General features: G+C 37.3%; 4 protein-coding genes across 16 annotated transcripts in view; 2 read left to right on the forward strand and 2 right to left on the reverse strand.

Annotated features, from left to right (window-relative positions):
• LOC7465190 (probable LRR receptor-like serine/threonine-protein kinase At1g06840) overlaps nucleotides 1–14,352 on the forward strand; it is a 38,764-nt gene extending 24,412 nt beyond the window's left edge. For 8 of the 10 annotated variants that reach the window (XM_052446573.1, XM_052446574.1, XM_052446571.1 and 5 more), the window contains 18 exons: nucleotides 7,439–7,510; nucleotides 7,618–7,689; nucleotides 7,948–8,091; nucleotides 8,187–8,258; nucleotides 8,404–8,475; nucleotides 8,600–8,674; nucleotides 9,246–9,314; nucleotides 9,436–9,504; nucleotides 9,703–9,774; nucleotides 9,972–10,055; nucleotides 10,298–10,366; nucleotides 10,577–11,079; nucleotides 11,407–11,568; nucleotides 11,766–12,049; nucleotides 12,228–12,279; nucleotides 12,408–12,658; nucleotides 12,820–12,954; nucleotides 13,174–13,569. In XM_052446573.1, the coding sequence (XP_052302533.1) occupies nucleotides 7,439–7,510; nucleotides 7,618–7,689; nucleotides 7,948–8,091; nucleotides 8,187–8,258; nucleotides 8,404–8,475; nucleotides 8,600–8,674; nucleotides 9,246–9,314; nucleotides 9,436–9,504; nucleotides 9,703–9,774; nucleotides 9,972–10,055; nucleotides 10,298–10,366; nucleotides 10,577–11,079; nucleotides 11,407–11,568; nucleotides 11,766–12,049; nucleotides 12,228–12,279; nucleotides 12,408–12,658; nucleotides 12,820–12,954; nucleotides 13,174–13,518 (2,602 nt within the window). In that variant the 3' untranslated portion in view covers nucleotides 13,519–13,569. Of the gene's footprint in view, nucleotides 1–7,438; nucleotides 7,511–7,617; nucleotides 7,690–7,947; nucleotides 8,092–8,186; nucleotides 8,259–8,403; nucleotides 8,476–8,599; nucleotides 8,675–9,245; nucleotides 9,315–9,435; nucleotides 9,505–9,702; nucleotides 9,775–9,971; nucleotides 10,056–10,297; nucleotides 10,367–10,576; nucleotides 11,080–11,406; nucleotides 11,569–11,765; nucleotides 12,050–12,227; nucleotides 12,280–12,407; nucleotides 12,659–12,819; nucleotides 12,955–13,173; nucleotides 13,637–14,218 lie in introns of those variants that run through there. The other 2 variants (XM_052446575.1, XM_052446570.1) reach the window with 2 other exon arrangements.
• Nucleotides 14,353–14,358: 6 nt separating this feature from the next.
• On the forward strand, nucleotides 14,359–16,382 carry LOC7465191 (60S ribosomal protein L10). Of its 2 annotated transcripts, XM_002319401.4 has the most exons (4): nucleotides 14,359–14,507; nucleotides 15,141–15,642; nucleotides 15,940–16,021; nucleotides 16,118–16,382. In XM_002319401.4, exons 1-4 carry the CDS (start codon nucleotides 14,498–14,500, stop codon nucleotides 16,184–16,186), a joined length of 663 nt encoding a protein of 220 aa, XP_002319437.1. In that variant the 5' UTR covers nucleotides 14,359–14,497; the 3' UTR covers nucleotides 16,187–16,382. The 2 variants fall into 2 exon arrangements, with proteins under 2 accessions (XP_002319437.1, XP_052302540.1); XM_052446580.1 differs by having other exon boundaries at nucleotides 15,141–16,382.
• Nucleotides 16,383–19,764: 3,382 nt separating this feature from the next.
• LOC18104698 (cytochrome b-c1 complex subunit 8) lies at nucleotides 19,765–22,002 on the reverse strand. Its single transcript, XM_006376507.3, has 2 exons — nucleotides 21,719–22,002; nucleotides 19,765–20,067 (listed from the first exon to the last, which is right to left on the reverse strand). The coding sequence occupies exons 1-2, from the start codon at nucleotides 21,886–21,888 to the stop codon at nucleotides 20,019–20,021; spliced, it is 219 nt and encodes a 72-aa protein (XP_006376569.2). The 5' UTR covers nucleotides 21,889–22,002; the 3' UTR covers nucleotides 19,765–20,018.
• Nucleotides 22,003–22,898: 896 nt separating this feature from the next.
• Nucleotides 22,899–27,295, reverse strand: LOC7464745 (KH domain-containing protein At3g08620). Of its 3 annotated transcripts, none has more exons than XM_024584173.2 (8): nucleotides 27,062–27,295; nucleotides 26,437–26,506; nucleotides 26,250–26,341; nucleotides 25,058–25,209; nucleotides 24,318–24,431; nucleotides 24,095–24,211; nucleotides 23,760–23,903; nucleotides 22,899–23,308 (listed from the first exon to the last, which is right to left on the reverse strand). In XM_024584173.2, exons 3-8 carry the CDS (start codon nucleotides 26,287–26,289, stop codon nucleotides 23,162–23,164), a joined length of 714 nt encoding a protein of 237 aa, XP_024439941.1. In that variant the 5' UTR covers nucleotides 26,290–26,341; nucleotides 26,437–26,506; nucleotides 27,062–27,295; the 3' UTR covers nucleotides 22,899–23,161. The 3 variants fall into 3 exon arrangements, with proteins under 3 accessions (XP_024439941.1, XP_052302539.1, XP_024439938.1); XM_052446579.1 differs by lacking the exon at nucleotides 27,062–27,295 and adding an exon at nucleotides 26,937–26,987; XM_024584170.2 differs by lacking the exon at nucleotides 27,062–27,295 and having other exon boundaries at nucleotides 26,437–26,753.
• Between the last annotated feature and the right edge of the window lie 56 nt (nucleotides 27,296–27,351).

Below are 27,351 nucleotides of genomic sequence, written 5' to 3' on the forward strand. Positions count from 1 at the left end.
GAAGTACAATAGTAGTGACTACATCAGCCCAGTACCAAGAGGGAGCATAAACACCTATTAGGAGAGCTCTGGCAGTTTTAAGAACATGTCGATTTTTTCACTCGGCAATATCATTTTGTTGAGGAGTTTGGGGACAAATTCAATTCCAATAACAAATTCATGAAATTGGTGATTAACATTGTCGCACGTCGGAAAAACCCCGCGCGGCGTCCCCGCTTCCTGGCGATGGCGGTTTTTTCTCTCTGTTATTGGAATTGAATTTGTTGGGAGTCGCCACCTAGTATTTAATTGAGGGTTACTAGGAAACCCAAGTTGACTGGTCTTGTCAGAGATTCGCGGGTAAGGGACTGATTGTGGTTAGAGAAGGTATTAGCACCCCTAACGCACCCTACCTGAGGTAAGCTGCTTCGTGGTTGTGATGTGTTAAAGAAGTTTTAAAAATTTTGTCTTTTCGTCGGAATTTAGAAATACAACTTTCGTACAAGTTTGTACTTCTACACCGTGATCCGATCAAAATATTAAATCCTTCTTTATGCTTTGCCATCTCGTTGTAAAAAGATCCCTGAAATAAATACAAACATGCATTTTTTTGTTTTTTTGTTTTCTTTCCTGCCTTTTTTATTTTTTTATAACATAATAAAAAAACAAGCACAAACACACATTTTTTATTATGTTTTTTCTTCTTTTCTTTTTTTTTTTCTTTTTTTGTTTCTTCTTTTTTCTTTTTTTCTTTTTTTTTTACATCCCCAATACAAATTATAATATTCAAAAATAAATCAAAAACTACATCAAATAATCCAAATTTACAAAAGAGTCCTCAAAACTCCAGAAATTGCAAGGGAACCCTTCTACACAGGAATTGGAGGCAGGAACAGCTTGCGGCGCGTGTTCCAACACGCCACCGTCACTGGCGGCGCGTGGGTTCACGCGCCGCCAAGAAAGCAGCCGGCCGAAACTGGCTTCTTCCCCTCTTCTCTTCTGCAACGGTGGTGACACCCACCGTCACCTGCAAAACAAAAAAAACACAAAACACAACAACAAGCCGCCCCTTTTCATCTTGGTTTTTTTTTCATCTGCATCCTACAAATCCGGTTTTCTGGACTTTGATTTCTACTCTGTTTCAAGTCGCCGGCAAGGAAGAGGACATGGACCAGAGGGGTGTCACTGCTGGAGGCGTGAGGAGCGACTGCGGGTACTGTTGTTGCCGCTGGGGGCTGTTCAGCCGGTGGTGAAGGAGATCGGCTGCTGCTGCTGGTGGCCGGTCTGTGGGCTCTGTTGAAAGCCGGCTGGAGAAGGAGGATCTGCCGTGGCTGGGGTTGCTGCACGGGTTGGTGGAGCAACCGGGTCTGTTGGAGGGAGGCGGCGCTGCTGCACGAGGAAGCGCCGTCGCCGCTGGAAGAAGAAGAAACCGAAGGCAAAGGGTCGGCCGGTCTCTGTTTTTGGAGGAGAAGACGGGTTGTTTGAGCTGAGGAAGCGCCGTCGCCGCTGGAAGAAGAAGAAACCAGAGGGCAAAGGGGGAGCGGTTTCGGCTGCGGTTTTGGAAGGAAAATGGAGTGGGAGCAGAATGGCTGCTCTGGTTTGGTTTCAAAGAGAGGGGGAGCAGCGGAGAGGGCAAGGAGATGGTGTCGGTTTGAGAAAAGAAGATGATGGTGGAACCGGCTGCGAAATTGGAGGCTTGTGCAGGCGGCTGAAGAGGAAAAATCTGCAAAACCAAAGGAGAGAGGGGGGCGGCGGCTCTCCTTGAAAAAAAGATGGGTTTAGGTTTAGGTTTTTTGTATTTTTTCTGATGTTGTCAAAATTGCCCCCCTGCTTAGCTGAAAATGAAGGCTATTTATAGGCAAAATAGTTTTTCGGGCTTCAAAATTGGTCCCTCAAGTTTTGTGTTTGGCCCCTAATTTCAATCAATTCACTTTGTAAAAATTAAATTGGGTCTCTTAAAATTCCGATCTTTTCAATTAAGTCCAAATTAAGCTCCCAAACTTAATTTTTCACCAATTAAGCCCTCAAATTAATTTGACCCGCTTAAAGTATAATTAAGTCCTTGCACTTAATTAAATCCTTCAATTGGACCCAAATTAATTCTTGAACATAATTAAAATTCAATTTGGCCCATGATTAAATCAAATTGGCCCATTAAAAATTTAATTATGTCATTGGACTTAATTCTTATGCAAATTCGTCCAATAATCATTTAATTTGACCTTTGAATTTGCATTTTTCTATTTTTGGGCATAACAGCGTACACTTGGGCCTTGAAATTCTTCCGAAAATTGCAGCTTGATTTTCGCCTATTTTGCAGCCTTTCTTGGTCGGCTTTCTCCGCATTGCCAGCCTTTATTTTATTTTTTTATTTTTTATTTTTTTATATATTTTTTTATTTTTTTGGGAAAAAAATGAATTTTGGGGAATCACCCAAAATTGGGTGATGACAAACATATTCACCACCATTGTCCGATTCAAGCACTTGAATCTTAGTAGAAAATTATGTGTTTACCATAACATGAAATGACTTGAACACACTAAAAACTTTATCTTCATGTTTCATCAAATAAAGTCAAGTCATGCAGGTACAATCATCAATAAAAAACATAAACCATCTAAACCTGGATACGGTATGAATTGGGGAAGGACCCCACACATCGGAATGTATCAAGGTGAACAGAGTATTCCTTTTTATTCAGATACACAAGATAAGAAACCCTATGACTTTTTGCTAAAATACAAGTTTCACATTGAAAATCAAAATGTTGCACTTGAAAGAGCAAATCCGGAAACAAGTGCTTCATGTAAGTGAAGAACGGGTGTCCTAAACGATAGTGCTAAAGCTATATCTCTTTCTCTTTTATACCAACAGAATGTTGCATATGATGTACTCTTCCCATACTAAAGTCTTCCATATAATAGAGTCTCCCTCTGTTAGTACCACACCCAATGATCTTCTTGATGAGAATGTCTTGGAAAGACGAAAAGCAGGGTATATAAGCACAAGATAATTAAGATCAGAAGTCATTTAGCTTACGGAGAGAAGCTTATCAGACAAAGATGGAACAAGTAACGTATTAGGCAGCTGTAAAGTAGGAGTTAAGGTCACGATGCCCGCACCAGTGACAGTGGGAATAACGTCATTAACATTGGTGATATTGGTATGTCTTGGTAAGGATGTTTGTATGAAATCTCTAGCATCAAACGTCATGTGATCAATGGTGCTAGAGTCCAACAACCATGCACTACATTCAGCATGACATGGTGAATTAAAACAAACACAGCTAAGGTTACATGGGTCCAAGGATGACGAACTGTGAGTAATTAATGGTGTAAAAGACAATTGAGGCTTTGTATTGGCCACTGCTGCAGTGCTAAGACCCATTTCTTTGTTAGCTGTGTCACGACGCTTTTTGGCCTGGAGATCATTCCACCAATCAGGATGCCCATGCAACTTAAAGCAATTTTCACGTGTATGCTTCTGATTGCCACAATAGGTGCATTTCAAACCTTCAGTCGATGCTCGGGATTTTTGCTTCCTATTGTGCATGTTAGAAGTGGAGTTAGTTGGCCCAAGTCGAAGTCTCTTGGTGGCGAGAACAGCCCCAAGAATAGCCTTATTGCCGGTGATCATAATAGTCTGGCGAATTGCTTCACGACGGACATGGGCATATTTTTGCTTCATGATAGGAAATGGACGAAGTTGCAGCACATCTCCTTGAATTTTGTCCAGTCAGTTGTCAAGGCCATCCAAGAAAATATACACCCGATCTTTTTGAAGGATAGTATTATACTTGTGAATATCAACTGCACGCTCCATTGGATTAGGATGCCAAAAATCAATCTCACACCACAACCCCTGAAGATCATCGTAGTATTGTTCCAGGGAACCTCCAGCTTGTTTAAGTTGCGTCAAACGACGTCTAAGGTCATAAACCTGAGATGTGTCAATTACATCAAAATAGGTGGTAGCAATGGAGTCCCAAACCATTTTGGCAATAGGAAATCGAATGAAATTTCCTATTAATGAGGAATCCATCGAGTTAATTAGCCAGCCTTAGATAATGGCGTTATCTGTATGCCATTTACGAAAGAAGGGATCTATCAATGGTGGTTGTGGAAGATCACCATTGATATATCCCAATTTGTCTTTGCATAAGATGTACATCTCAACAAATTGGGACCAGAGGGCATAATTAGTGTCGTCTAACTTGATGTTGATTGGAGCAATAGGAGATTCAATAAACATGGTCGGTGTTTGGATTTTGCTAGGAGCTTCAGTGATTTTTGTGGTGAATTCTGTAAACATGGACTCTGACTTGAGGTACCAGAGTGGTGCTCTATATCAGTATCTGATGTCATGGTGGGCAAGGTAAGGAAGACAAGTATTAGGTTTTTTGGAACAGAAAAAACTAGAAGCTAGCTCTGATAACATGTCAGAATATTTACTCTTTATTCTCTACACTCACTCTTACACAATCGTTTGTTACATATTTATAATATAAGAGTAAATCTTCTATTTTAGGCTATACAAATCAAGTTCCTATAATTATGCTATCGTGGGATGGAAAGAAATTGTTTCTATCTTTGTTCCTATAATTCCTCTCATTTCCCATGTGTTATAGCTCACACCAACACTTTATACATAATACTAGATGGCATGCCCCCACTCTGCTGCGGGTTTATGGAGCAAATATGCTTGATGGTGTTATAACTGCGAACCAGCGCTAGATAAGTAATAAAAACTGAAGGTGCGATGAAGTCAATAGTCCATGAGGGAAAAAAAGTTGTGTTGGTGATCAAAAACTTAGAGACTGAATAGAATGAGTTGTAGCAATTCATAGTGTTTTGTGAGAAAAGTTATAGTGTTTTCCCCACATGATTTAGCTTTACTTGTAAAAAAAAAATTACAAAGTTAAATTCTCAACCACCTCAATATTAAAAAAATAAAATCGGCAAAGAAAATTTTGTAAAAATTCATAACAAAAAAATAAAAAAAAAACATGTAAGGAAACACTGTAGCAATCCACAGTGTTGTAAAGAAAAAAAGCACAAAGCTAAATTCTTAATCAACTTAATATTAAAATAATAAAATCGACAAAGATAATTTTGGAAAAAATCATAACAAAAAAAAAGAAAAAAAAACATGTGGGGAAACAATATAGCAATCCACAGTGTTTAATAATAACAATAACAATAACAATATTTTTTAATCTTACCTTTCAAATCAAATCTATGGTTGTTTTTCAAAATTTATTAATTATTTTATTAATAATATTAATTATAATAAAAAAAATAATTTAATATTAAAACTAATAATTATAATAAAAATAATAATATTTGTAACACAAATAATACTATTTTTAATATTAATACTTTGAATTATAATGAAAAGAATAATATTTATAACACAAATAATACTATTTTTAATATTAATACTTTTAATTATAATAAAAATAACAATATTTATAATACAAATAATAATATTTAGAAACCGAAGACTCTAAAACCTTGGGTCCTGACGCGGGACCTAAGAGAATTGAGTCCCGACGCCGGACCCAAGAGAATTGGATCCTGACACTGAACCCAATTCTCTTGGGTCCTCTGCAGGACCCATTAGCCTTGGGCCCTGATGGGAGACCCAAGAGAATTGGGTCCGGACGCAAGACCCATTACCCTTAGGCCTAACGCGGGACCCAAGCGAATTGGGTCCTAACGCAAGACTTAAGAGAATTGGGTCCGGATGATGGACCCATTACCCTTGGGTCCTTCGCTGGACCCAAGAGAATTAGATCCTGACGCACCCATGAGAATTGGGTCCCCCGCAGGGCCCATTAACCTCGGGTCCTGGCGCAAGACTCATTACCCATAATAATAATATTTTTAATATTAATACTATTAATTATAATAAAAATAAAAATATTTGTAACACAAATAATACTATTTTTAATATTAATACTTTTAATTATAATAAAAATAATAATATTTGTAACACAAATAATAATATTTAGAAACTCAAGACTCTAGAACCTTGGGTTCTGACGCTGGACCCAAGAGAATTGGGTCCTGACACAAGACCCATTACCCATAATAATAATATTTTTAATATTAATACTATTAATTATAATAATAATAATAATAATAATAATAATATTTGTAACATAATAATATTTGTAACACAAATAATACTATTTTTAATATTAATACTTATAATTATAATGAAAATAATAATATTTATAACACAAATAATAATATTTAGAAACTCAAGACTCTAGAACCTTGGGTCATGACACAAGACCCATTACCCATAATAATAATAATTTTAATATTAATACTATTAATTATAATAAAAATAATAATAATAATAATATTTGTAACATAATAATATTTGTAACACAAATAATACTATTTTTAATATTAATACTTTTAATTATAATGAAAATAATAATATTTATAACACAAATAATAATATTTAGAAACTCAAGACTCTAGAACCTTGGATCCTGACTTCGGACCCATGAGAATTGGGTCCTCCGCATGACCCATTAGCCTTAGGTCCTAACATAGGATCCATTACTCTTGAGCCGATGCGGGACCCAAGAGAATTAGGTTCTCTGCAGGACCCATTAGCCTTGGGTCCTGACGCAGGACACATCAACCTTGGGTCCTAACATCGAACCCAAGAGAATTGAGTCTTGATGCGGGATCCATAGTGGAGCGAGTCTGCAAACCCAAGGCGTGCTGGTCTGCACCATATGCGCTGGTCTCTAAACCTAGGCGCACGATTCTGCATACCCCAACAAGCGGGTCTACAGACCCAAGCACGCGGTTATGTAGACTCGATGGCCTAGGTCTGCAGCCAGGCGCACGGGTCTAGCCCTAGCACCCAGGGCATACAGCCCCAGCGCTGGGTGTCTGCAGCCTGGGGCAAAACCCCACCTCCATGCAGCCTTTAGAACTCTATGTGGCAGGGCATGGTAGCCCCACCATGCCCCATCAAAATTTACACTGACCGTTTTCTCTCAGACCATCCCTTCAATGTTAAATGCATCCTAATAAAAAGACAACTCCATCCTCCCCTTGCAGTCTTTGCAACTCTCTATGGTAAGGGCAGCTATGTTACTACACTGCTTCAATCCACAGTGTCATGAATCTTGATGAATAAGACTTTTGCTAACACTGTTTCAATCCATAATGTAACAAGTCTTGATAAAAAGGATTTTTCCCACATGATTTAGTTTTATGTATAATTTATCCCTCAGGAGCATTGTAGTCTTTTCATATCAATTCTTTCTTCTTTATATTAAAATATTACAATACGCTACGTGTTAGAATCCAAGCTCATAAATTTGAAAATTTTAATGGAACTTTGCATACAGATTGAATAATGGATATTTCCAGACTTCCTCTTTTTTTTCCCAGACACAGTGTAACAATATTTTTGTTTTCTTTGCAGACAACTGTTAAATATGAATTTATCAGGAACTTTATCACCATCGCTTGGCCTCTTGTCTTACATGGAAATTTTGTAAGGCTCATGTCCTCTCCTCCGAAACAAATCTCTCTGTTAGAATGGCTATCTCTTGACAATTTATCTGCTTGACTGACATGTGTTCTCTATTGATCTTATCAAAGGGATTTTATGTGGAACAGCATTACTGGAAGCATACCGCCGGAGATAGGCAATATTAAATCTTTGGAGCTCTTGTAAGTTGGAACTTCTTTTTAGCTTAATAGCTTAGACTGTAACAGTTTCAACACTGTTACAGTGTGAAAACAACAAATCAAGGCATTTTAAAGTCTCTGAGTTCTAATTGTTTAGGTTATTTCTCATGAACTGATTTATTTAGTGCTGAATGTTGACACCAAAGTCAATGTGAATACAGTTTATTTTGTTACTATTGCTGAACTACACTCTACTGTTGTTTTCTCATTCTATGTTTGATGGAGGATTTATTTTTCCAGGCTCCTGAATGGAAATCAATTAACCGGTCCCTTACCGGAAGAGCTTGGCTATCTTCCAAAATTGGACAGAATACAGATAGACCAGAATCATATATCAGGACCAATACCTAAATCATTTGCGTACTTGAACAGCACAAAGCACTTGTGAGGATTACTCTGATGCTATACTCTCTATAACTAGTGCTATACTTAACTAGTTCATACTTCATGGTACATATATCATTTTCCCTTGTGGACAGTCACATGAACAACAATTCAATTAGTGGGCAAATCCCGGCTGAGCTTTCCAGATTACCGAATCTTGTTCACTTGTAAGTTTGCAATATCCAGATTTCTGTTTCAGAAGTGTGCCGTTTATCCGTCACTGAACTTGTTTACTTAATTTCATTTCTTCCCTTTATTGTTCTGCTGGTCTCTTATGTGTCAATTTATTGCTAACATGAAAAATATTTGCAGCCTTCTGGATAACAACAATCTATCAGGAACTCTTCCGCCAGATTTATACAAATTGCCGAAATTACTTATACTGTATGGCCCTCTTACTTCCTGGGAAATTATGAATCTTGAGTTTATGGTTTCTTATATCAATACAGTAGATTTTAGCTTCATAGATTTTTGTGTCTAGTAATCTTTGCCTATTTTCATTTTGCAGCCAGCTTGACAATAACCACTTTGATGGGAGCACAATCCCACCTTCTTATGGAAACATGACTCAATTGTTGAAATTGTAAGTGCAAATTGCAACCCTAGATTTGCAAGTATTTGAGAAGTAAAACTTGTCCTCTCTTCTTATGAGGATGTGGGTACTGTTTGTGTGTGTGTGTAAATGCATGCGAGCAGAACTTAATGCCTTGATGACAAGTCCTATAATTTGACAAGAAGTTGCTTTGACAACGTATGCCTTTTTTTCCCTTCTTGCAATAGCTGTATGTCTGCTGAATCCTCAACTGAACTAGTCTTGCTACCTAACTTGTCAATCATTTTCCTTCAATCAGTTTTGATACACACCAAACTTTTTGATTTGTGATAGATTAATCATACAATAAAATTTGTAAAATATGGAGTTTTTGAGTATCTTTCTTCTATCATTTCCTTGCCACCTACTGTTTCATTTCATCTTCAATAATCTACTTTGCTGCAGTGAAGACATGTCATGTCAGCTAGTCTAGATTCCGTAAACCTTTCATGTCCTTAGAACCTTTGTGTGATTTCTCATTTTATTATTTAGTGTACAAGCTTCAAAAGTTGTACGTGTTTCTTAATGTGATTGCCGCTGTTCCTTGACTGGCCTTTATCAGGAGTCTCAGGAACTGTAGCTTGCGAGGTCCGATGCCTGACCTGAGCAGGATACCAAATCTTGGCTATCTGTAAGTCCATATATTTTCTATCTGTGGCTTCCACCTGACTGGATAATTATATCATGTTCCTTTCCTGGATAACTCTGCTGGCTTCTTTTTTTCCACTTACCATGTCAATGTGATTTCTCAGAGACCTCAGTTTCAACCAGCTAGCTGGACCCATACCTCCAAAAAAGCTTTCTGAAAATATTACAACCATGTAAGGTTTCTCCCTATTGCAAATGTTACATGTTCTACATTTTTATAGCAGTTTTCCTAAGTCAAATATATAGATTCTTTGCATAAGACAAATCGCTCAAGTGTCCGGAGTATTATTTGAAATTTTGAAATCATTACTTTTCCTTCACTCACGACAGCCAAGCTTCTTTGGACGTGATGTTCATTGCTTATTTTGCAGCGATTTATCCAACAACACTCTTAACGGAACTATTCCTGCCTACTTTTCAGACCTTCCTCGACTTCAGCTACTGTGAGCATTTTTCCACTTGCTTTTTCATTCTTTCTCATTGGTTTCCGGTTTCTTAAAGCTGATATTATAGCTAATGTTATTATAGAAGCTGTAACATTTTGATTTTACTGGTGAAGCTTAGATGGTGCCCAAACATATGTAGTATGTATTAAATTAAATTAAATTAAATGGTTCAACTTGGTCATATTCTGTGGCAGGTCAACTGCAAACAATTCATTGAGTGGCTCTGTTCCCTCCACCATCTGGCAAACTAGGACCAACAGGAATGAAGGACTTCACTTGTAAGAGCTGAAATAAAAATGAACATTTCTTGTTGCGGAAGAGTCTAATGAAAATGCTTTCCTTTAAGTTGTAAATACTCTGAAGCACACTTCTATTCTTGATTTCTAAGAAAAAAGAACGAAGACGTGCTGATTTCAGCATACTCTATTAATACCGAAGGTGGATGCTCTAGGATGGTCTAGTTCTTTAGCATCTGATGCTTGTTCCGCTAATCAGCAGTTTTTGATCTTCGACGTTGCAGGCATTTTGAAAACAATAGGCTTTCAAATATTTCTGGCAGCACCAGTCTCCCTCAGAATGTCACGCTATGGTTTGCTTCTGCACTAGCATTGCTACACTATGTCTACACGTGCATGATGCTTATCTACCCTTTTTATGAGAATCTTCATCTGCCAAAAATACTGTCACTTTGCATTTGATAGTAGTAAAAGATGTGATATTTAATTTGGTCCTACTTTTGTGGAAAAATATAGAACTTTCGGGCAATCACTTATTGATACCTTTTCTATATGATTTTCAGGCTTCAAGGAAATCCGGCATGCTTAAATTTCAACATAGTCCGATTTTGTGGATCGCAGAATGGTGATGTGAACAATCAGAGCTCAACAGAATCTAATGTTACCTGTCCCGCTCAATCATGCCCACCCCCTAACGAATATTTCCGAACATCTCCTATATCTTGTTTCTGCGCTGCCCCTTTGATCATCGGATATCGACTGAAAAGTCCTGGTTTCACAAATTTTATCCCCTACAGAGTTGCATTCGAGGACCATTTGACCTCTGGTCTCGAATTGCATCTTTATCAGCTAGACCTTTCTTCAACTATATGGGAAGAAGGACCTCGATTAAAAATGCAGTTGAAGCTTTTTCCTGTCTATGTTAACGAAAACAGTTCTCATACCTTCAATGACAGTGAGGTTCGACGCATCATTACCTTGTTCAGGGGGTGGAACATTCCTGGCAGTCGATTATTCGGGCCTTATGAACTTCTTTACATCAATCTGTTGGATCCTTATACAAATGGTCTGTCTCCTAAACCTATCAGTGTTATATCAAAAATAAATTAATGCTTATATCCTAATTATATATGAATATGTTCTTACTTCATAGACAAACTATATAAAAAAAAATTAATTAGTGGTTGTGGAAAGTTTTTCTGCACTTTCTAAGTGATTGTGGTTTAAAATGTGGAGTGAGTCTCGAATCGTTTGTCTCACTTCCATGAATCTTACAATAATGCTATTTTATTAGTGTTTGCTGATGAAATGAGTTGTGAAGTATTCTAACCAAAATGCAGTCTGTAATTCTTATGTCTGGTGTACTTTCACCGGTGTATGTGCTATATCCCAGTGCTTTTTGTCACCCCTCAAAAATCTAAAATAAGCACGGGTGCTCTGGTTGGCGTAGTATTGGGAGCCATCGCAGGAGCAGTTACATTATCAGCAGTTGTTTCTCTTCTTATCGTGAGAAAACGTTCGAGGGACTACCGAGCAATATCAAAAAGACGTCGTGGTGAGTGCCTCACCTTTCCAAGATTAGAATTATGCAAATGTTTTATCTTTTTGTGTGGTGTTCTGTCTCATATTTGTGCCAAACCAGTAAATCCTAACTTTAATTATATATATAGAAATGTATTGTGAATTCTTCATAACAAAAGTTTATTGCTAGACACAGTTTCATTTTTAACATGCTCCTGTATTTGGGCACAGTATCAAAAGCCTCCCTGAAAATTGAAGGTGTGAAGTACTTTTCTTATGCTGAAATGGCCTTGGCTACCAACAATTTTAATCGGTCCAGCCAAGTTGGTCAAGGGGGTTATGGAAAAGTTTATAAAGGATTTCTCGCTGATGGCAGAACTGTGGCTATAAAACGGGCTGAAGAGGCATCTTTTCAGGGTGAGAGAGAGTTCTTAACAGAAATAGAGTTGCTGTCAAGGGTACATCATCGGAACCTGGTATCTTTGATTGGATTTTGTGATGAAGGTGGCGAACAGGTGCACTCTCATGTCTTTTAAATTTGAGATATTTAGTTGAAGTCCACCATTCCTGTTTTTAGCTTGACCAACATTAAACTGCATGCTTCTCATCATCGTGAAGCCAACTCAAGGAAAATTCTCATTTGCGGCATCATTTGGGAAAAAGTTGTATTATCTGTTCCTTTTGTGTGTGCAGATGTTGGTTTACGAGTTCATGTCGAATGGCACTCTCAGAGATCATCTCTCTGGTACATCTCACAATTTTTGTTATAGAATTCCATTTTTTTTTTATCCTAAAACAAGATTGATTCACTTCAAGATTCTGTGTGCTTATCCCATGGGTTTTATTTGATGGATCATGCATCTGGTATCGCAGCGAAGGCAAAAGAACCTTTGAGTTTTGCGACAAGATTGGGAATTGCCCTGGATTCAGCTAAGGGTATCCTCTACTTACATACAGAAGCTGATCCTCCAATATTCCATCGAGATGTCAAGGCAAGCAACATATTATTGGACTCCAGGTATAATGCCAAAGTTGCTGATTTTGGACTCTCAAAACTTGCCCCAGTACCAGACATTGAAGGGGATGTGCCGGGTCATATATCCACGGTCGTGAAGGGTACTCCAGTAAGTCTATCGCACGCACTATGTTTATTGAAACGAATAGAGCCTGAGCCTTTTACATGTATATCTTCCAGTAGCATGATGAAATTCGAAGTTGAAATAGAAACCGGGAGTTAACTGATTCCCTGTATCTCTTCTCTTTAAACTTTGTATTAACTTTGCAGGGTTACCTTGATCCAGAGTACTTTCTGACTGGTAAATTGACAGACAAGAGTGATGTTTATAGCCTTGGTGTCGTATTTCTAGAGCTGTTGACTGGGATGCAACCAATCTCGCACGGCAAAAACATTGTTAAAGAGGTAATGTTTTTTACCATCTTCTCTTCTTCTTACTTGAACTCGAGTTTAAAATTTCTTACTCTTATATTTATGAAAAATATTGATTAAGAGATCCTGTTGGAGCACCATGTCATGCAAACGAACTTGGCATTCAGTCCCCAAGTCCATTTCATGATGACGAAACATTGTCATCAGTTCAGTTCTCTGAATCTCATAATCTCTGAATTTATGATTCGATAGGTTAATATCGCATATCAAACTGGTATAATCTTCTCTGTCGTTGATGGACGAATGAGGTCTTATCCTTCCGACTGCGTCGACAAGTTCTCAACTCTGGCCATGAAATGTTGCAACTATGAGACGGATGAAAGACCATCAATGATTGATGTGGTCCGGGAACTTGAAAATATGTGGCATATGATGCCAGAATCGGATACTAAAACAACGGATACAATGAGCATTGATATCGGAATGGAAATGACCTCACCCTCTTCATACTCTCTATTGAAGAACCCTTGTGTGTCGTCAGAAGTCTCTAGCAGTAACCTTGTTGGTAGAGTTGCTCCAACCATCACTCCCAGATAAAATGAAATACAAGGAATAAAAATAAAATGGAGAACCAAATTTGGATTGCCATTGCTATAGTGCTTGAAGATTGGATTGGAGGGATTATCTATCAACTTTTTGGTTAGTTTTCATCATAGCTTTCCTTTATATGCATGCAGCTGGGAGTTGATACGCAACCATTACAATTGATTTGATGAAGGAGCATGTCCCGTATAAAATAAATAAATAGATAAATAAATTATTTAAGAATAATAAATTATTTAGGTATCATTTAGTTATTGTCCTGTGATTTAAAAAAATACAATGAGAATAAAAATATATTTGATGAGATGGATGGAAATAAAATTGAATATAATATGTTTTCAGAATAATTCTTAAATAGATTTATGTACTTTTAATGTGTAAAGGGAACATATTCTCTCTATCTCAAATATTTTTTATTTTTTTTCTCTCAAAACAGTAACTAAACTCTAATTTAAATACTAGTTTTAAGACGAATTCAAAAAAATAAACTTTTCAATGGCTATGACAAAACATTGTTTATAAATTATTATTTTTAATAAATGAATGCACTAATATATATATATATATATATATATATATATATATATATAATCTTAATTCCTGAATAAAAAAGGAGAATATCCTAGAAATTAAAAAAAAAAATTGCAATATAGACGGTGGTGTTAACTCATGTTTCTCTTTGCAAAATAAATAGACAAGGAGACCGACCAAAAGAAGGAGAGGAAGGGGCCGGCAGGTCAGGTCCAACACGCAAGCTATAAACTAAGGCAACCGACAAGGTATGAATGGTGGGCTGAGGTTGCAGCCCATATTGACGCAAGCACACACGTACGTCCCAAAACCAAACCGTGTTAGGGTTTTACTTTTCTTGTTCCCTTCTCTCTCCTCTCTATAAATACAAAGCCTCTCCTTTTCTACCTCTCATTTTCTTTCTCTAGGGTTTCTGCGCCGATCTACTGCACACAAAGTCGCCATGGGTAGAAGTAAGCTTCTTTCTCTCTTCAACGTCCAAACCCCAATGAATTTCAGTTCTCAACTCGCGTAACGATGATTGTTTCTTTTCTTTCCTTTAATTAGAAATGAGTTTGCTCTCTAATCCGTCCATACATGTAAATCTTAATATTTGTTGAATGAGAAATATGATAAGAATGATTTCGTACCTTTATTCGAGTTTTCATGCTTTTTTAAATTTTATTCATCGGGTTTTTGTTATAGGTTGTCTATATTTTTTTTTCTTTTTTGTGGGTTTAGAATAATTGTTAGCTTTTTTATTGGATTATCCAAAGCTTTCAGCTTTTTCAATCTATATTCATTGTAAATGATTTTTCTTTTTATTTTCAAATCCTTATATTTGAAGATGGCTATGGTTAAGATTGTGAAACATTTGGAAAAAGGTTTATATTGCTGATGTCTAAGGGATGTGTTGATGGATGGATGAGTCCGTTTTGGTTTATCGATGTTAATCTAGATCTTAATTTTGATACTCCCCATTGGGATTTTTTTGTTTACCATATTCTTATCTTAAAAAAGGTCATTTCTGCTATTAGTACAATTGCTATTAGTATAATTTCTTCCATTAAGCTGTTTCTTACTCTTCTTTACTTTCCTATTTTTAGGACCTGCAAGATGTTACCGTCAGATCAAAAATAAGCCATACCCAAAATCACGTTACTGCCGTGGTGTGCCTGACTCTAAGATCAGGATTTATGATGTTGGCATGAAGAGGAAGGGAGTTGATGAGTTCCCATTCTGTGTGCACTTGGTGTCCTGGGAGAAGGAGAATGTCTCCAGTGAGGCTCTTGAGGCAGCACGTATTGCTTGCAACAAATACATGGCCAAGTTTGCTGGAAAGGATGCTTTCCATTTGAGAGTCAGGGTTCATCCATTCCATGTGTTGCGAATCAACAAGATGCTTTCATGTGCTGGAGCTGATAGGCTCCAAACTGGCATGAGGGGTGCTTTCGGTAAACCACAGGGAACTTGTGCTAGAGTTGCAATTGGACAGGTTCTTCTGTCTGTTCGCTGCAAGGACAGCAACAGTCACCATGCTCAGGAGGCTCTTCGCCGTGCAAAATTCAAGTTCCCTGGTCGCCAAAAGATTATTGTCAGCAGGAAGTGGTATGCAATTTCTTTCATTTGTTTTGCTAACCGTCAGTATGTATCTGTTTTCTATCATTTTTTCTGTTACAATCATTGTTATGCATGGAGTAGTGTACATTTTCTTTGTTCTCAGAGGCACACCTGGTGCCTTGATTTTTTATTTTTGGTGCTGCTTTACCGTACTTGAAAAATGAAAGCCTGCCGTGACAAGGCAGTTTTTTCTCCTTGTTTTGAAAGTTGTTTATTTTTTGTTTAGTTAGTGAGGATGCACTTGCAATTAGTAACCTAACCTTGTCTGATAACTGTGATTCTCAGGGGCTTCACCAAGTTTAATCGCAATGATTATTTGAAGTTGAAGGCAGAGAACAAGATTATGTCAGATGGTGTGAATGCCAAGGTGAGTCTTTGTTTAAAATCTGTACTTGCATCCATTTATCCTGTTTCGAACACTGGGTTAAGGGTAATCAAACTGATGATTATGTGTTTCATGCAGCTTCTTGGATGCCATGGACCCTTGGCCAACCGTCAGCCTGGAAGAGCATTCTTATCTGCTACTGCTTAGATCATTTCATTCCTTGAAGGAACTTTGTTCATCTCTTAGCATCTGAGGAATTTATCCATTACTCTTTTTAACTAGTATTGCATGTTGTTGAACTTTTTAAGTTTATTCCAAACTGTACTGAGGATATCGTATGAAATTTCGTGGTATGATGGTGTTTTTGCAATAGTTGAATCAATTTTGGTAACATCTTTTTTCATTCGGCCCCTGCACTGCTAAATTAAGTTGCGGAAGTCTTGTATGATTGTTGGTTGCGGTAGGCTTTCCACGAAGGGTAAAGAGCATTGCCTGAAATAGGGATGGATTCGTTTTTGTGCCAGCGTTGGATCACTACCGTGCTATTCGTGTCCCGAAGCGTTGTTCATTTTTCTTTTTGGCGAATGGCTCGATCTCTTTCAAACGCTCAGAACAAGACTTTTCTTAAAATCTTCCCAATTCCAATGAGGGATGGCTAGCCAACCAATGAATATTATCCTTCAGCTCTCTGAGATTACGAAAAATATCAGATAAAAAAGTCACGCAATCCCCCTCGTCTTTTGAAACAAACGAGTATATACAGTTGTCTTCATATGCATTGATTTCGCATGATTTTGTCCGAACCACCTTCTATTCATCGGTCTATATTATGGATTGTGTTGGGCTGTACCTGCCCTGATCATTTCTCAGAGAACAGGCACATTTTACAAGCGAGAAACGGGGACAAAACAATGTCTCTTGCCACAAGTATTATTTCCTTTCCTCATTTTATTTAAAATACAAAATGTCATTTTACCACACGAGAAATAAAACTAAATTAACACTAAACAAAATGCTATGTTAATAATTTGACCTTTTCCGATGGTCATTTAAGATACCCTAAGGCAGCATTCGCTTCATTGTAATGAAAGAACGATCAAGAAGTCTAAACCAAGCTAAGAATGTTCTACTAATTAAAATTGAAACATAATGGCTTGAATATTGGAGCTTCTCCCTCTTCCTAATCAACCTTTCGGCACATTTCTTTCTAGGCTTCACAACACATCGGTCCTTAACCTCAAATTTCACCTTTTCAGAACCAGCCGGCTTGTCCTTCTTATCATGTCCCTCATCCAACGTTCCTCCATTGATTGTTATGTTCCTTCCCTTTGGTTTTTGAGTGTCGATCATTCCTCCAACCTCGTTGACATTAGCCCTCGCCTCTTTTTGTATCTGAATGCTCTTCTTCTCCTTCTGGGCACCAACTGAATTCAAACGAAGCTTCTTCCCCCTTTCTGGTCTATTTTTCAGACCAGCAGACCCTTGTGGTCCCCTCAACACATCCTTCTAGCATTCCATTAGGTCCTACTATTTGAGGTGTTAAGGTAGTGTTCATCGCTTGCAAAACAGTTTTAATACCATTAATGAGCAGCGTGTTTGGGAGTGCAGTTGTGGTTGCTTTTCAAAGTGTTTTTTACTCAGAAATGTATCGAAATAATATTTTTTTTTATTTTTTAAAAATTATTTTTGACATTAGCGTATCAAAATGATCTAAATATACTAAAAAAATATTAATTTAAAACAAAGTAATTCTTTTGCCCTTCTATTTTTCAATTCCTTATATCTTAGTGGCCTAGCAGGTTTCATAAATGGTTTGGTGGTAGTGGGTAGTATGCCATTTTTATTGGTGTTTTAGAGTGTTGTAGGTCAATATTGTAAGGTTTCTATAACTGGATTGAAGAGAGTTCATTTTTATTGGTGATTTTAAGAATGAGTAGATGCTCTTCAGGAGTTATGGCAGTCATATTTATAGGAAAGGATATTTTCTTGTAATCTGGATAAATTGTAAGCTTGTTTTAGAGTTTTTCATTCAAATATTTTGACTAGGTTTTTTATCTCAATTTGTATCCCTCCTATAAAGAATACTAGTGTTTGTTTCTCATAAATTTCAACAGTATATCAAAGTCTTGTATATAAGACTCCAGACATCTCACTTGCCTTATATTCATTAACCCTTTTAACGGTTCTTTTTAACCACCAAACCTAGCACACAATGCCTCCAGATAATAACTCTAAGTTACTTCTTGGTTACCATTACTCATTATAAAATTTTGGTGCCAGTGCAAGGTCATATCATCGAGGTAATATGATGTCAATTTCAGCTTCTCAGACTTTTCTCTCTTCCACCTCAAAGTATTGTTTGGAGTTATAAAACTATTTGTATATACCTTTTTCTTCAAACCCTGTAAGATCATGTCTGGGTTTGTGTAACTTATGGTGATTCATTGTACCCACCCTCACATGTCCAACAAGCTTGGGCATCAAAGTTGTTATCATGAAGAACTTGTTTGTCTTTGGCAGTGTTGGATGGACACGTGGGATGTTGTAAGGTCTGTAAAAGAGAGGCTTACTGGTAAGCTAACCCATTAATAAGGTTCCCTAGCTCTATGAATCCAACTTCATGTGTGATGATCTGGTGCCTTCCAATTTTTTATTATAAGATTCTAGCAGCTGCATCATTAGTGTGCTTGTTATTTGTTAACAGATTCAAGGGAATCCTCCGGTATCTTAATTTCTTGGGATCGAGTGTCATGCACCATTGCTCGAGTCTGAAGAGTGGGAGCTCTGATACCACTTGGAGTGAACTTAACTAAGATTATTCCTACTTGGAATGATTCCAAGCAACTACGAGGATTTGATAGTTAGAAGGTAATGCGAGCAAAAAGATAGTGAAGAAGCATTCACCACTGTCAAAGAAAGACAGAAAGAAAGAAGAAGAAGAAGAAGAAGAAGAAGAAGAAGAAGGGGAGAGAGAGAGAGAAGGGAGGAGAGATTCATGCAATTGCAAAATTATCCATCCATGCCTTTCATTCAGAAATGTAGACTAACAAATAGACTAACAAACTCTCAGCTAAGGCTACTAACAATTTCTAACAGTAACCACATGGCATGATAACATTGTTTCTTGTAACGAAATAAAACGGTGCATTTCCTTGACTCCCATTACTAACCCAAACGCTGTGTTTTCATGGCATAGCTAACGGTCATTTTATTCAAACATCATCAACCCTAATTCCCAATTCTTCCTTTGCCTCGGAAATGTTTTTATTCAAACCTGTAATCTTTGGGATGATTTATAAGAAAAAGTGGATACCATCTACGAGACCCAGCTGCCAGCCGGCCACCAGAACCACTAAACTATAGCCTGGATCCAAAAATACAGTTCCTTTAATAATAATAATTAAAAAAAATGCAAATTAAGCTGAGCAAGATTACACGGCACTAGATTTTAGATACTTTACGTAATTTGGCTGAGACTTTAAAAATCCGTTCACCGTTTATCATTTGGTAATTGCAAGTTTTCAGAACATAGTTTTCAGATTCCATCTAAAACATGCGTATCCTCAATTGCAGCGCAAATGATTTACTTCTATCTCAAAAACAAAGACTTGGCAAGCAATCCCTTTTTCGTTTTCTTTTTATTTTTCTCCAACTCCTTACATGCAGTCCTCAAGGAACACTACAGAATGAGGATATGTATGAATTTGTCCACAGTGTGCACAACGTACATGGTACAAAACCATATATATGCCACAAAAATCAGCAGCGAAGATGATGCTATCAAATAGAGAGAAATATGCCACACCCGAATCTTATAATTGGGTCACAACAGGTGATGAACATGCAACATCACAAAAAAGCTAAAAAGCAAGTTGGAACATAAGCTATAAATCATCAGAATGACTCAGTACAGAAGAAATTTGCAAGTTCTGAAAACTGCAAATGCAGCTAGTAACATTCAGCTTATTTGCCAGCAGAACAAGAAAAAATATCAAGTCTTCGAGAAAAAGCAGACATCCATTTGACCACCTGCCTGACCTCAGTACCTGTGTGACAACTTCTCCTTTTCCTGATAGTTTTGCACATACCTGTGCGGATTACAAGACAATGAAGCTGGGAAAGACAGTCAACTCAAGCTAACAGCAGCTAATAGCATAGAAAGACAGCAATGAGACGGCACAAGGTCTGAACACTTGACACATGACAACATATTCAGCTCAGAATGTGGTTATGGCATTAACATGTAGTCCAAAAAGCAGAACATTTCACTGATCTGAGAATCGTGCAACCTTTTTGGCTAAGTTATGGTGCAGTTAAGCAAATTCAGTACCCTTTGAACCATGGAATTTCTTTTCGAGTTCTCTTGCCGTCCATTCACAGATGGATATATGAAAATATGGATGAAGGGAACTATTACTTTGTCTAAAAGGTATTCACATCAATTAGCATAAAGAAGAAGGAAAACATAAAGGCACATCAGAAACCAGATTAACAAATCTGATGCATTAGAAACCAGAGGATAGAAAGGCTTAACCATGGTTAGCGTATTGCTCAATTCTGGAATACGAAGTTATCAAGTATTCCTTGATGATAAAGGGACAACTATAGATATACCTAAGTGCCCATCTCTTACTTGATATATGAGTAGCAACATAACGAAAATAGCACATGGAACTATTTTACCTAAGCAGTTTGAGTGTTCCCTTGATTTATGTTGAAAGGTGAGATCTTTTCTAGGAGGAGCAGATGAAACATACAAGCAAAAAAGATTAACCTGATAGTAAAATATGCTGGGTTTTCTTATTTTCCGTTATAAATGAGACTCAAAATTAGAAAAGAAAAGGAGAGGAAAAGAGCATTGGTGAAGGATATGACCAAGCATTCCGGTACTATATCGCAGAACACAATCAAACATCAACAATTAGTGTTAGAATTGATATAAATGATGTTTGGAGTTTTGAATTTGTGCGAAGTTAAGGGGTCGTCTGGTATCATTTCTGTTTTTAAAAAACCTTGTTTGTTTTTGTACAAAAAAAATGTAAACAAAAAACAATTGATTATCAAATGTTTTCAAAACCAAACAAAGTGAGTGATTGTTGGGAAAATTCGAAAACGGAAGCCTCAAAGGATACCAAAGGCGCCCTAAGAAACAAAAGGGTGGAAGCAGCAGCAGGTCAATAAAAACACAAAATTTGATTATCAAATGTTTCTTGCCTGGCATGAAACATAAGCAAGACACGTAACCTCGTTTGTTTTTGTTTCTTGTAAGAAAAAATGTAAAAAAACAAAAAAAAAATCTGATTATCAAATGTTTTCAAATCCAAACAAAGTGACAGTGATTGTTGGGAAAATTCGAAAACGGAAACCTCAAAGGATACCAAAGGAGCCCTAAGAAACAAAAGGGTGGAAGCAGCAGCAGCAGCAGGTCAATAAAAACACAAAATTTGGCAGAAAAAAGACAGTGGGAATTAATGAAGTAAAAAGGAAGAAAGCAGAGAACTTAATTTTATTTTTGTAGTTGCATGCATGCAGCAAGAAAAGGGGGTATTGTTTTTGTTAGAATATGCAAAGAAACACACTCTTTGCCCTCATCTCATCATCCAATATTTCTTCTGCCAGCATAGCAGAAATTAATTGCTTTTATAAAATAATTTTAAAATAAAGAATTAATTCATTACATAAAAATAGAAAATTGAATAATTGAATAATATATAAAGAGAGGAGAGGAGAGGAGGTTACGTGTAGACGCCGACGAGTGGACCCAGGAGAAGGGTGGCGCTGATCCAGTTCTCGGAGACTTTGTGGTGTATCTTGCCAGGCAGATCCTTCCATAGACCAGGCATTACCTTCTGCTGGAACGGTGACAGAGCGTACACCACCGCCTTCATTCTCACCGGTTGCTTTCCCATCCTTTTCCTTTTCTTGTTACTCCCGTCTCGCTTGCTGCTGCTGCTTCTAAACCCCCCGGTTCCAAGACAATCGCACCCTTACTCTTTCTTCGCTTCCTTCATTTATTGATTGAATAATCGGTGCCGGGTTTTATTTTCTAAAGCTGGTCCATTGGGCCACTTTATACATGATCCACCCAATTTATACCCGACATCTTAACCTTAACTATGTACCTAGGCTGTTTGTCATAACTTCTTAATTTATTTATTTTTTTAATTGTTTTGTATTTGAAAAATATTAAATTAATATTGTTTTTTTAGTGTTTTTTCATGGTTTTAACATGTCGATATCAAAAATTAAAAAATATATATATATTTTGAAGCTAAAAACTATTTTAAAAAACATGCTGGATCACAATATTAGATACTCTTAAGCGTTTTTTTAGCCTTATTCTAGTTGGAATAAAAAATATTATTTTTTATTACAATTCCACATACACAAACAAACCTAGCTAGCTAGGCGTTTGGGAATATAGTAACGACTACTTTTTAAAGTTTTTTTTTCTCAGAAATACATCAAAATAATTTATTTATTTATTTTAAAATATATATATTTTTAACATAGCCTAAAACTCAACTCTCACTGCTTATTTTTATTTCTTTTTAAATTTTATTTAGTGAGGGAAAAAAAGGTATACTCTGCTGGTCGCTGTCCATCCATCGTTATTATCCTGTCATTGGAGATGTATCTCATCTCATCTAGTTTCGTCGCACATCCAGGAGGAGGTAAGCTAAGCGAGAAGGTAATCAATGTAAGAAAGCAAATAAGCTAGCGAGTCAGTCCTTCCTTCATCCCCCCCTCCAAGAAGAACATGTTTGCAGCTAGCAACTATTGGCTTTGGCATTCCTTGTATTACAGACTGACCAGTAGTAGATTTGGTGATTTTTAAACATATTTTTTAAAAAAATATAATCACTCTTCTATGTGTATATATATACACTCTCACTACGACTGCAAACAAACAATTGCATTTTTAAAAAAAAATGAATTTCTATTTCCTTTCCAATTGTTTTTTGCTAGTGTTTGTTTTTTTGGCTAACAAAGAATGACCTGTTTCAAACTATCACCAACTCGCCAAACCATACTTGTTTGCAGCTAGCTGTACAGAATTTGACATGCCACCACCACTATAAGTAGAGCAGAGCAATACATAACTATATTTATGACATTCCTTCCAAGGAGTCTTTCAGAGATCCACCAAAGAGGAGATTGGACCGGCCGTATCAAACGTTGTTATTGACCGGTTTTGACCCGCTTCATTCCGCTTGAGGTGAAGGGAGAGACGCTGCCACTCCCACCTGGGCTGTCTTCCCTATAACTCAAATTCAGCATTGCTAGCTCTCGCAGCTGTTGCCTCTTGTACATATCCTGACACTCATCCTGCAATTTCAATCACACAGCAATCTCACTGTCTGGAACAGAAGGGTAGGAGACTACAAAACGTATGTGATACTAACACATGGATCTTAAGTAATATAAAATCAAAATACGAATGCCATAAGCAGAGAAAAAGGAGTCGGGATTCAATGAAAGGGTGCATCCGTAGCGCTGCAAGTTTGCCAGAGGATGTCTTCTAATTCTGATAGCATAATTGTTCCATTGAGGATGAGCGTACTGAGAAAAATATAAATAGAAGTCCATCGTCGTCCTTGATCATATGCTGGCCATGATAAACAAGCAGCATAGGCAACAAAATTTCTACTGATAACAATTGTGAGACCAGCATGTTGATAGAAAAAAAAATAACATGAATCAAATATGAGTCACATTCCTTAAACTGCTAGAAAAGCCGGATAGAACAACAGAAAAAGGATTGTATTCAAAGACATACCACAGGCTTGAGCAGTTCTTCTATGATTTCCTGTGCTTGTCTCAGTCTCGCATCAATAACGTTGGCATGTAATTCAGCCTCAATTAAAATGTGCAGCTGCTCGCTTAGGTGCTCGTAACCTGGCCTTCCTCTTAAAGACTCTTCCTTTGGAGTAAAAAAAGAAATGAAAACTCTGTTAAAACAGGGAGATTCAAGCTGAACCGTCTGGTAGCTTAGCATGTACATTGTTATGATGGATATGATAACAAAAAAGGCTTAATAAGTTTGACTGCCTTTACAGGAATCAAAGAGGCCACTCCCAAGCTAACCGCTATTCTGAAGGGAAAACACATTACCTTCTCTGGGTCTTTTATGGAACCTTTTCCTCTAATATACACACGGCAGCCCGTAGAAGCTTCCACTCGCTTTAGTGAATTTCCCCTAGGTCCCAGAAGCCGCCCGACAAAATTGAACTGAAGTCCACAAAGAAATCAGGCATTTAGTACATTATAGCCTTTTACTGTCTGAACAATACGTAGATATCAACATAATACATTCCAAAGTGAATGCATTGCTTACATTTGGATAGCTATCAACTGGAATATCCAAGCGCAATATTTGCTTCACAATATGGGAACTTGGGCTCGCCGGAGCTGCTTGCCAGTCTATACTCATCCCCTGTGGTCCTAATCTCTGTCATGTAATGAGGATGAGGCTATGAGTTCATGGTAGCGTAACCAATATTTCACGCGAAAGAAACAGAAAAAGCATGTGATGCAAAACCATGGTAAATCAATTTCATAGGTAAGATGCAAGGCATCACTTCGCAGCTAGTGATGAACAAAGGAGCTTGCTTGGCTTGACCAGCAAGCACAATGCCACAAATCTTGATGGAGCAGAAACCACATATGCTGAAACTCAGGAAAACTGAGCGAATGCCAGAAAATGAAAACTTAACCAACTAAAGAAGATTCATCTGCTGACTGGGGCAAAAAACCAGACCATTTTCAACCTACCAAAATATAGGTTCTTGATGAAAAGTAGCCCTCTGAAAACAAAATATAATCAGCAACTAGCAGTTCTTGTCTAGTTAAATTATAAAAAAGATGTAGATACATCATATTGAGGAAAACCGGTACTGCACTCTCATATCTGTTTTCATATCTTATTCTAGATATTTCAAATTCCATGCATTTTGTTCATGTAAATACACTGGTCTAGAATTTGACAATAGACCCAAGTATTTGGGTTAGAATAGAAAATCATTGACAGGAATGCCAAGCCGAAGAGGGATGCATTTGAGTAGTTGAAATACTTACTTCGTGTTGGAGTCCATTCCACCCATTGAAGCCTGTTCCTATATTATTTGGAATCATGTCAGAAGACGCCATAGGGCTCAGGCTTCCATATTGTAGTCTGTCAAAGTCACTGAACCCCTGGTTGGGGGTCCTTCCAGAGACCCTCAATATCTCTGCTAACATAAAGAAATACTTTAATTTCTTTTTTCTCTGGAATAACAAAATGAAAAATACTATAACCATTCTCCTGCTGAAGTTTACATGCTTATAATTTAAGTGGTCAAAGTACGTAGAGTACTGGAGTGTGATCAGCATAGAGGATATACACATTAACCACATGGCTGCTCAGGACCACCATCAATACTAGCAATCAGCAAGACGATATGAGTTAAAAAAACACCTTACTTAGCTTGAGATGAGACACGATATTGATTTATGAAATACATTTTAGAGAGATTCCCTTCAAATGTGATCCGTCACAAGCAAATAGAAATCGAGGATTTTTGCAATCAAAAGGCTGGTGCTTTATGTGCACTTCTTATATAACATTCATATTTTTCAAGAATAATAGAAATTAATTAGACATGACATCTATCCCTGAAAGTTGGACTGCTTGAATGTTTTAGACCATGACTCATTACAGTGATTGATTTTGCAAGCGTGAAGAATATAACAACTCACATGCCTCCTACTACTTCTAAATTATCCAAGAAACAGCTTGGCATGTTGTAAATTGCTTTTCCGCTAGATACACTGGGGTTTGCAACCTTAACATCACATGTAAGCTACTTTGATTGGTGCTTTATTCTCATCCATGGAAACCACAAAGTGTGAAACAGTCAATGCATAGTGGAGCGTAGAGATAGGACTCCATAGATTCAATCATGTTAAATCAATTGATTTCGCAAGAAGTAGCTTGACTAACATTGTCCAAGCATAAAAAAGGATTGAGTTTAAAGAGAACCATATACATATATCTCTCATCCATTCAAAAACAATTAAGAATGAGGGCTACAACATTCAAAGAAGCGCAGCATCAGGGAAAAATAAAATTTAAAAGGGAGGAAATCATGTTTTCTGGTTTTTCCTCATAGATATAACAACAATTATAAACAAGAGGGAAAGGGATTACTTAACATATATAGCACCAAGATCATGAAGAAATAAAAAGAATCAAAGAGATCGAGATTATATAAGAAGATAAAAGAAGAACCTTGATTCAAAAGTCGGCTACAGATAGGAAGGACTTGCATGAAAGGTTCAAACTTTTGGTGCTCCTCGAACAGCTCTGCCAGATATTGACCACTAGGAAAAGAAAAACCAGGAAAAAATCAATCAAAACTTTGAAACAAAGACAAAGAAGATGGAAGGAAATCGAAACAGAGATAGAAAACAAGTACCTGTCAACATCAGGGGTTGTTCTTACATGTGGAGATGCTCTTACAGGTGAGAAGTTGTGTGTGTATAAGCCTGACATGATGATGATGATTCTTATTGATAATCGTATAACAAAACACAAACACACACACAAAAACAAGGGAAATATGAAAAGGAGGGGGGGGTTGGAAAGGTGAGTCAGTCAGTCAAGGGGAAGGAAGGCTAAAAGAAGGGGAAGAAAAAGAAATAGAAGTAATAAATGGTGGTGGGCTTTTAGTAGCGCAGTAGTATTAATGGTGGGGTTTAAAAGAATGGGAACAGGGCTTCCTTTCTTGTACTCAACAAGGTTTTTACACAACATTTTACAGGTGTGTGAAATGAAAAGGATTGAAATTATTACCATTAAGAACAAAGCATGTGTAAAATGCCCAAAGTGAGGGTGACAGAGACACATGGATAGATGGACAGTTAAAAGAGAGAGAAAGGAAGATTTGCTGAGAAAAGGTGAGCGAGCGGCTCTAACATCTTAGCGACTGTGGATCACTCCCTTTCCCCCCTATAATCTTTAGGGTTTAATGCTGTTCTCACACCGGTTCTCTGAGATTTACTGATCAAATATTTAATAATAAAAGATGACGAGATTTTTACCATTCAAGGCGAGGAGGGTGGCGGCTTAAATATGATGTAGTGAAGGGATGGTCAGAGAGAGAGGTGGACGCTGTAATGGGATTGGAGCAGCTTCACATGCTGGGTCTTGAATATTCGCTCGCATCCTTTGTTTGAATGGTAAAGGGATCCATGCATCACGCACGCCATCACTGCTGCTACACTCCCTTCCCGCCACCCATGTACTACTAGGATGGATCCTCGAACGGAAAGTTTCTCCTGGTCAATCTTGTCTTAAAGTTTTGGATTAGACATCTCCCAACCAGCAGCTC

Source organism: Populus trichocarpa, chromosome 13 (genome assembly GCF_000002775.5).
Source record: "Populus trichocarpa isolate Nisqually-1 chromosome 13, P.trichocarpa_v4.1, whole genome shotgun sequence".
NCBI lineage: Eukaryota > Viridiplantae > Streptophyta > Magnoliopsida > Malpighiales > Salicaceae > Populus > Populus trichocarpa.

What these genes read in the sequence shown, in the direction of transcription:
- LOC7464745 (XM_024584170.2), bottom strand. Translation starts at nt 26,513, where the DNA reads ATGTCAGGCTTATACACACACAACTTCTCACCTGTAAGAGCATCTCCA. An exon ending in TAGCCGACTTTTGAATCAAG is followed by an intron (nt 25,210 to 26,249) that starts GTTCTTCTTTTA and finishes TTATGTTAGCAG; the next exon opens with AGATATTGAGGGTCTCTGGA. An exon ending in CCATAAAAGACCCAGAGAAG is followed by an intron (nt 23,904 to 24,094) that starts GTAATGTGTTTT and finishes TTTACTCCAAAG; the next exon opens with GAAGAGTCTTTAAGAGGAAG.
- LOC18104698 (XM_006376507.3), bottom strand. Translation starts at nt 21,888, where the DNA reads ATGGGAAAGCAACCGGTGAGAATGAAGGCGGTGGTGTACGCTCTGTCA. An exon ending in CCACTCGTCGGCGTCTACAC is followed by an intron (nt 20,068 to 21,718) that starts GTAACCTCCTCT and finishes TAATCCGCACAG; the next exon opens with GTATGTGCAAAACTATCAGG.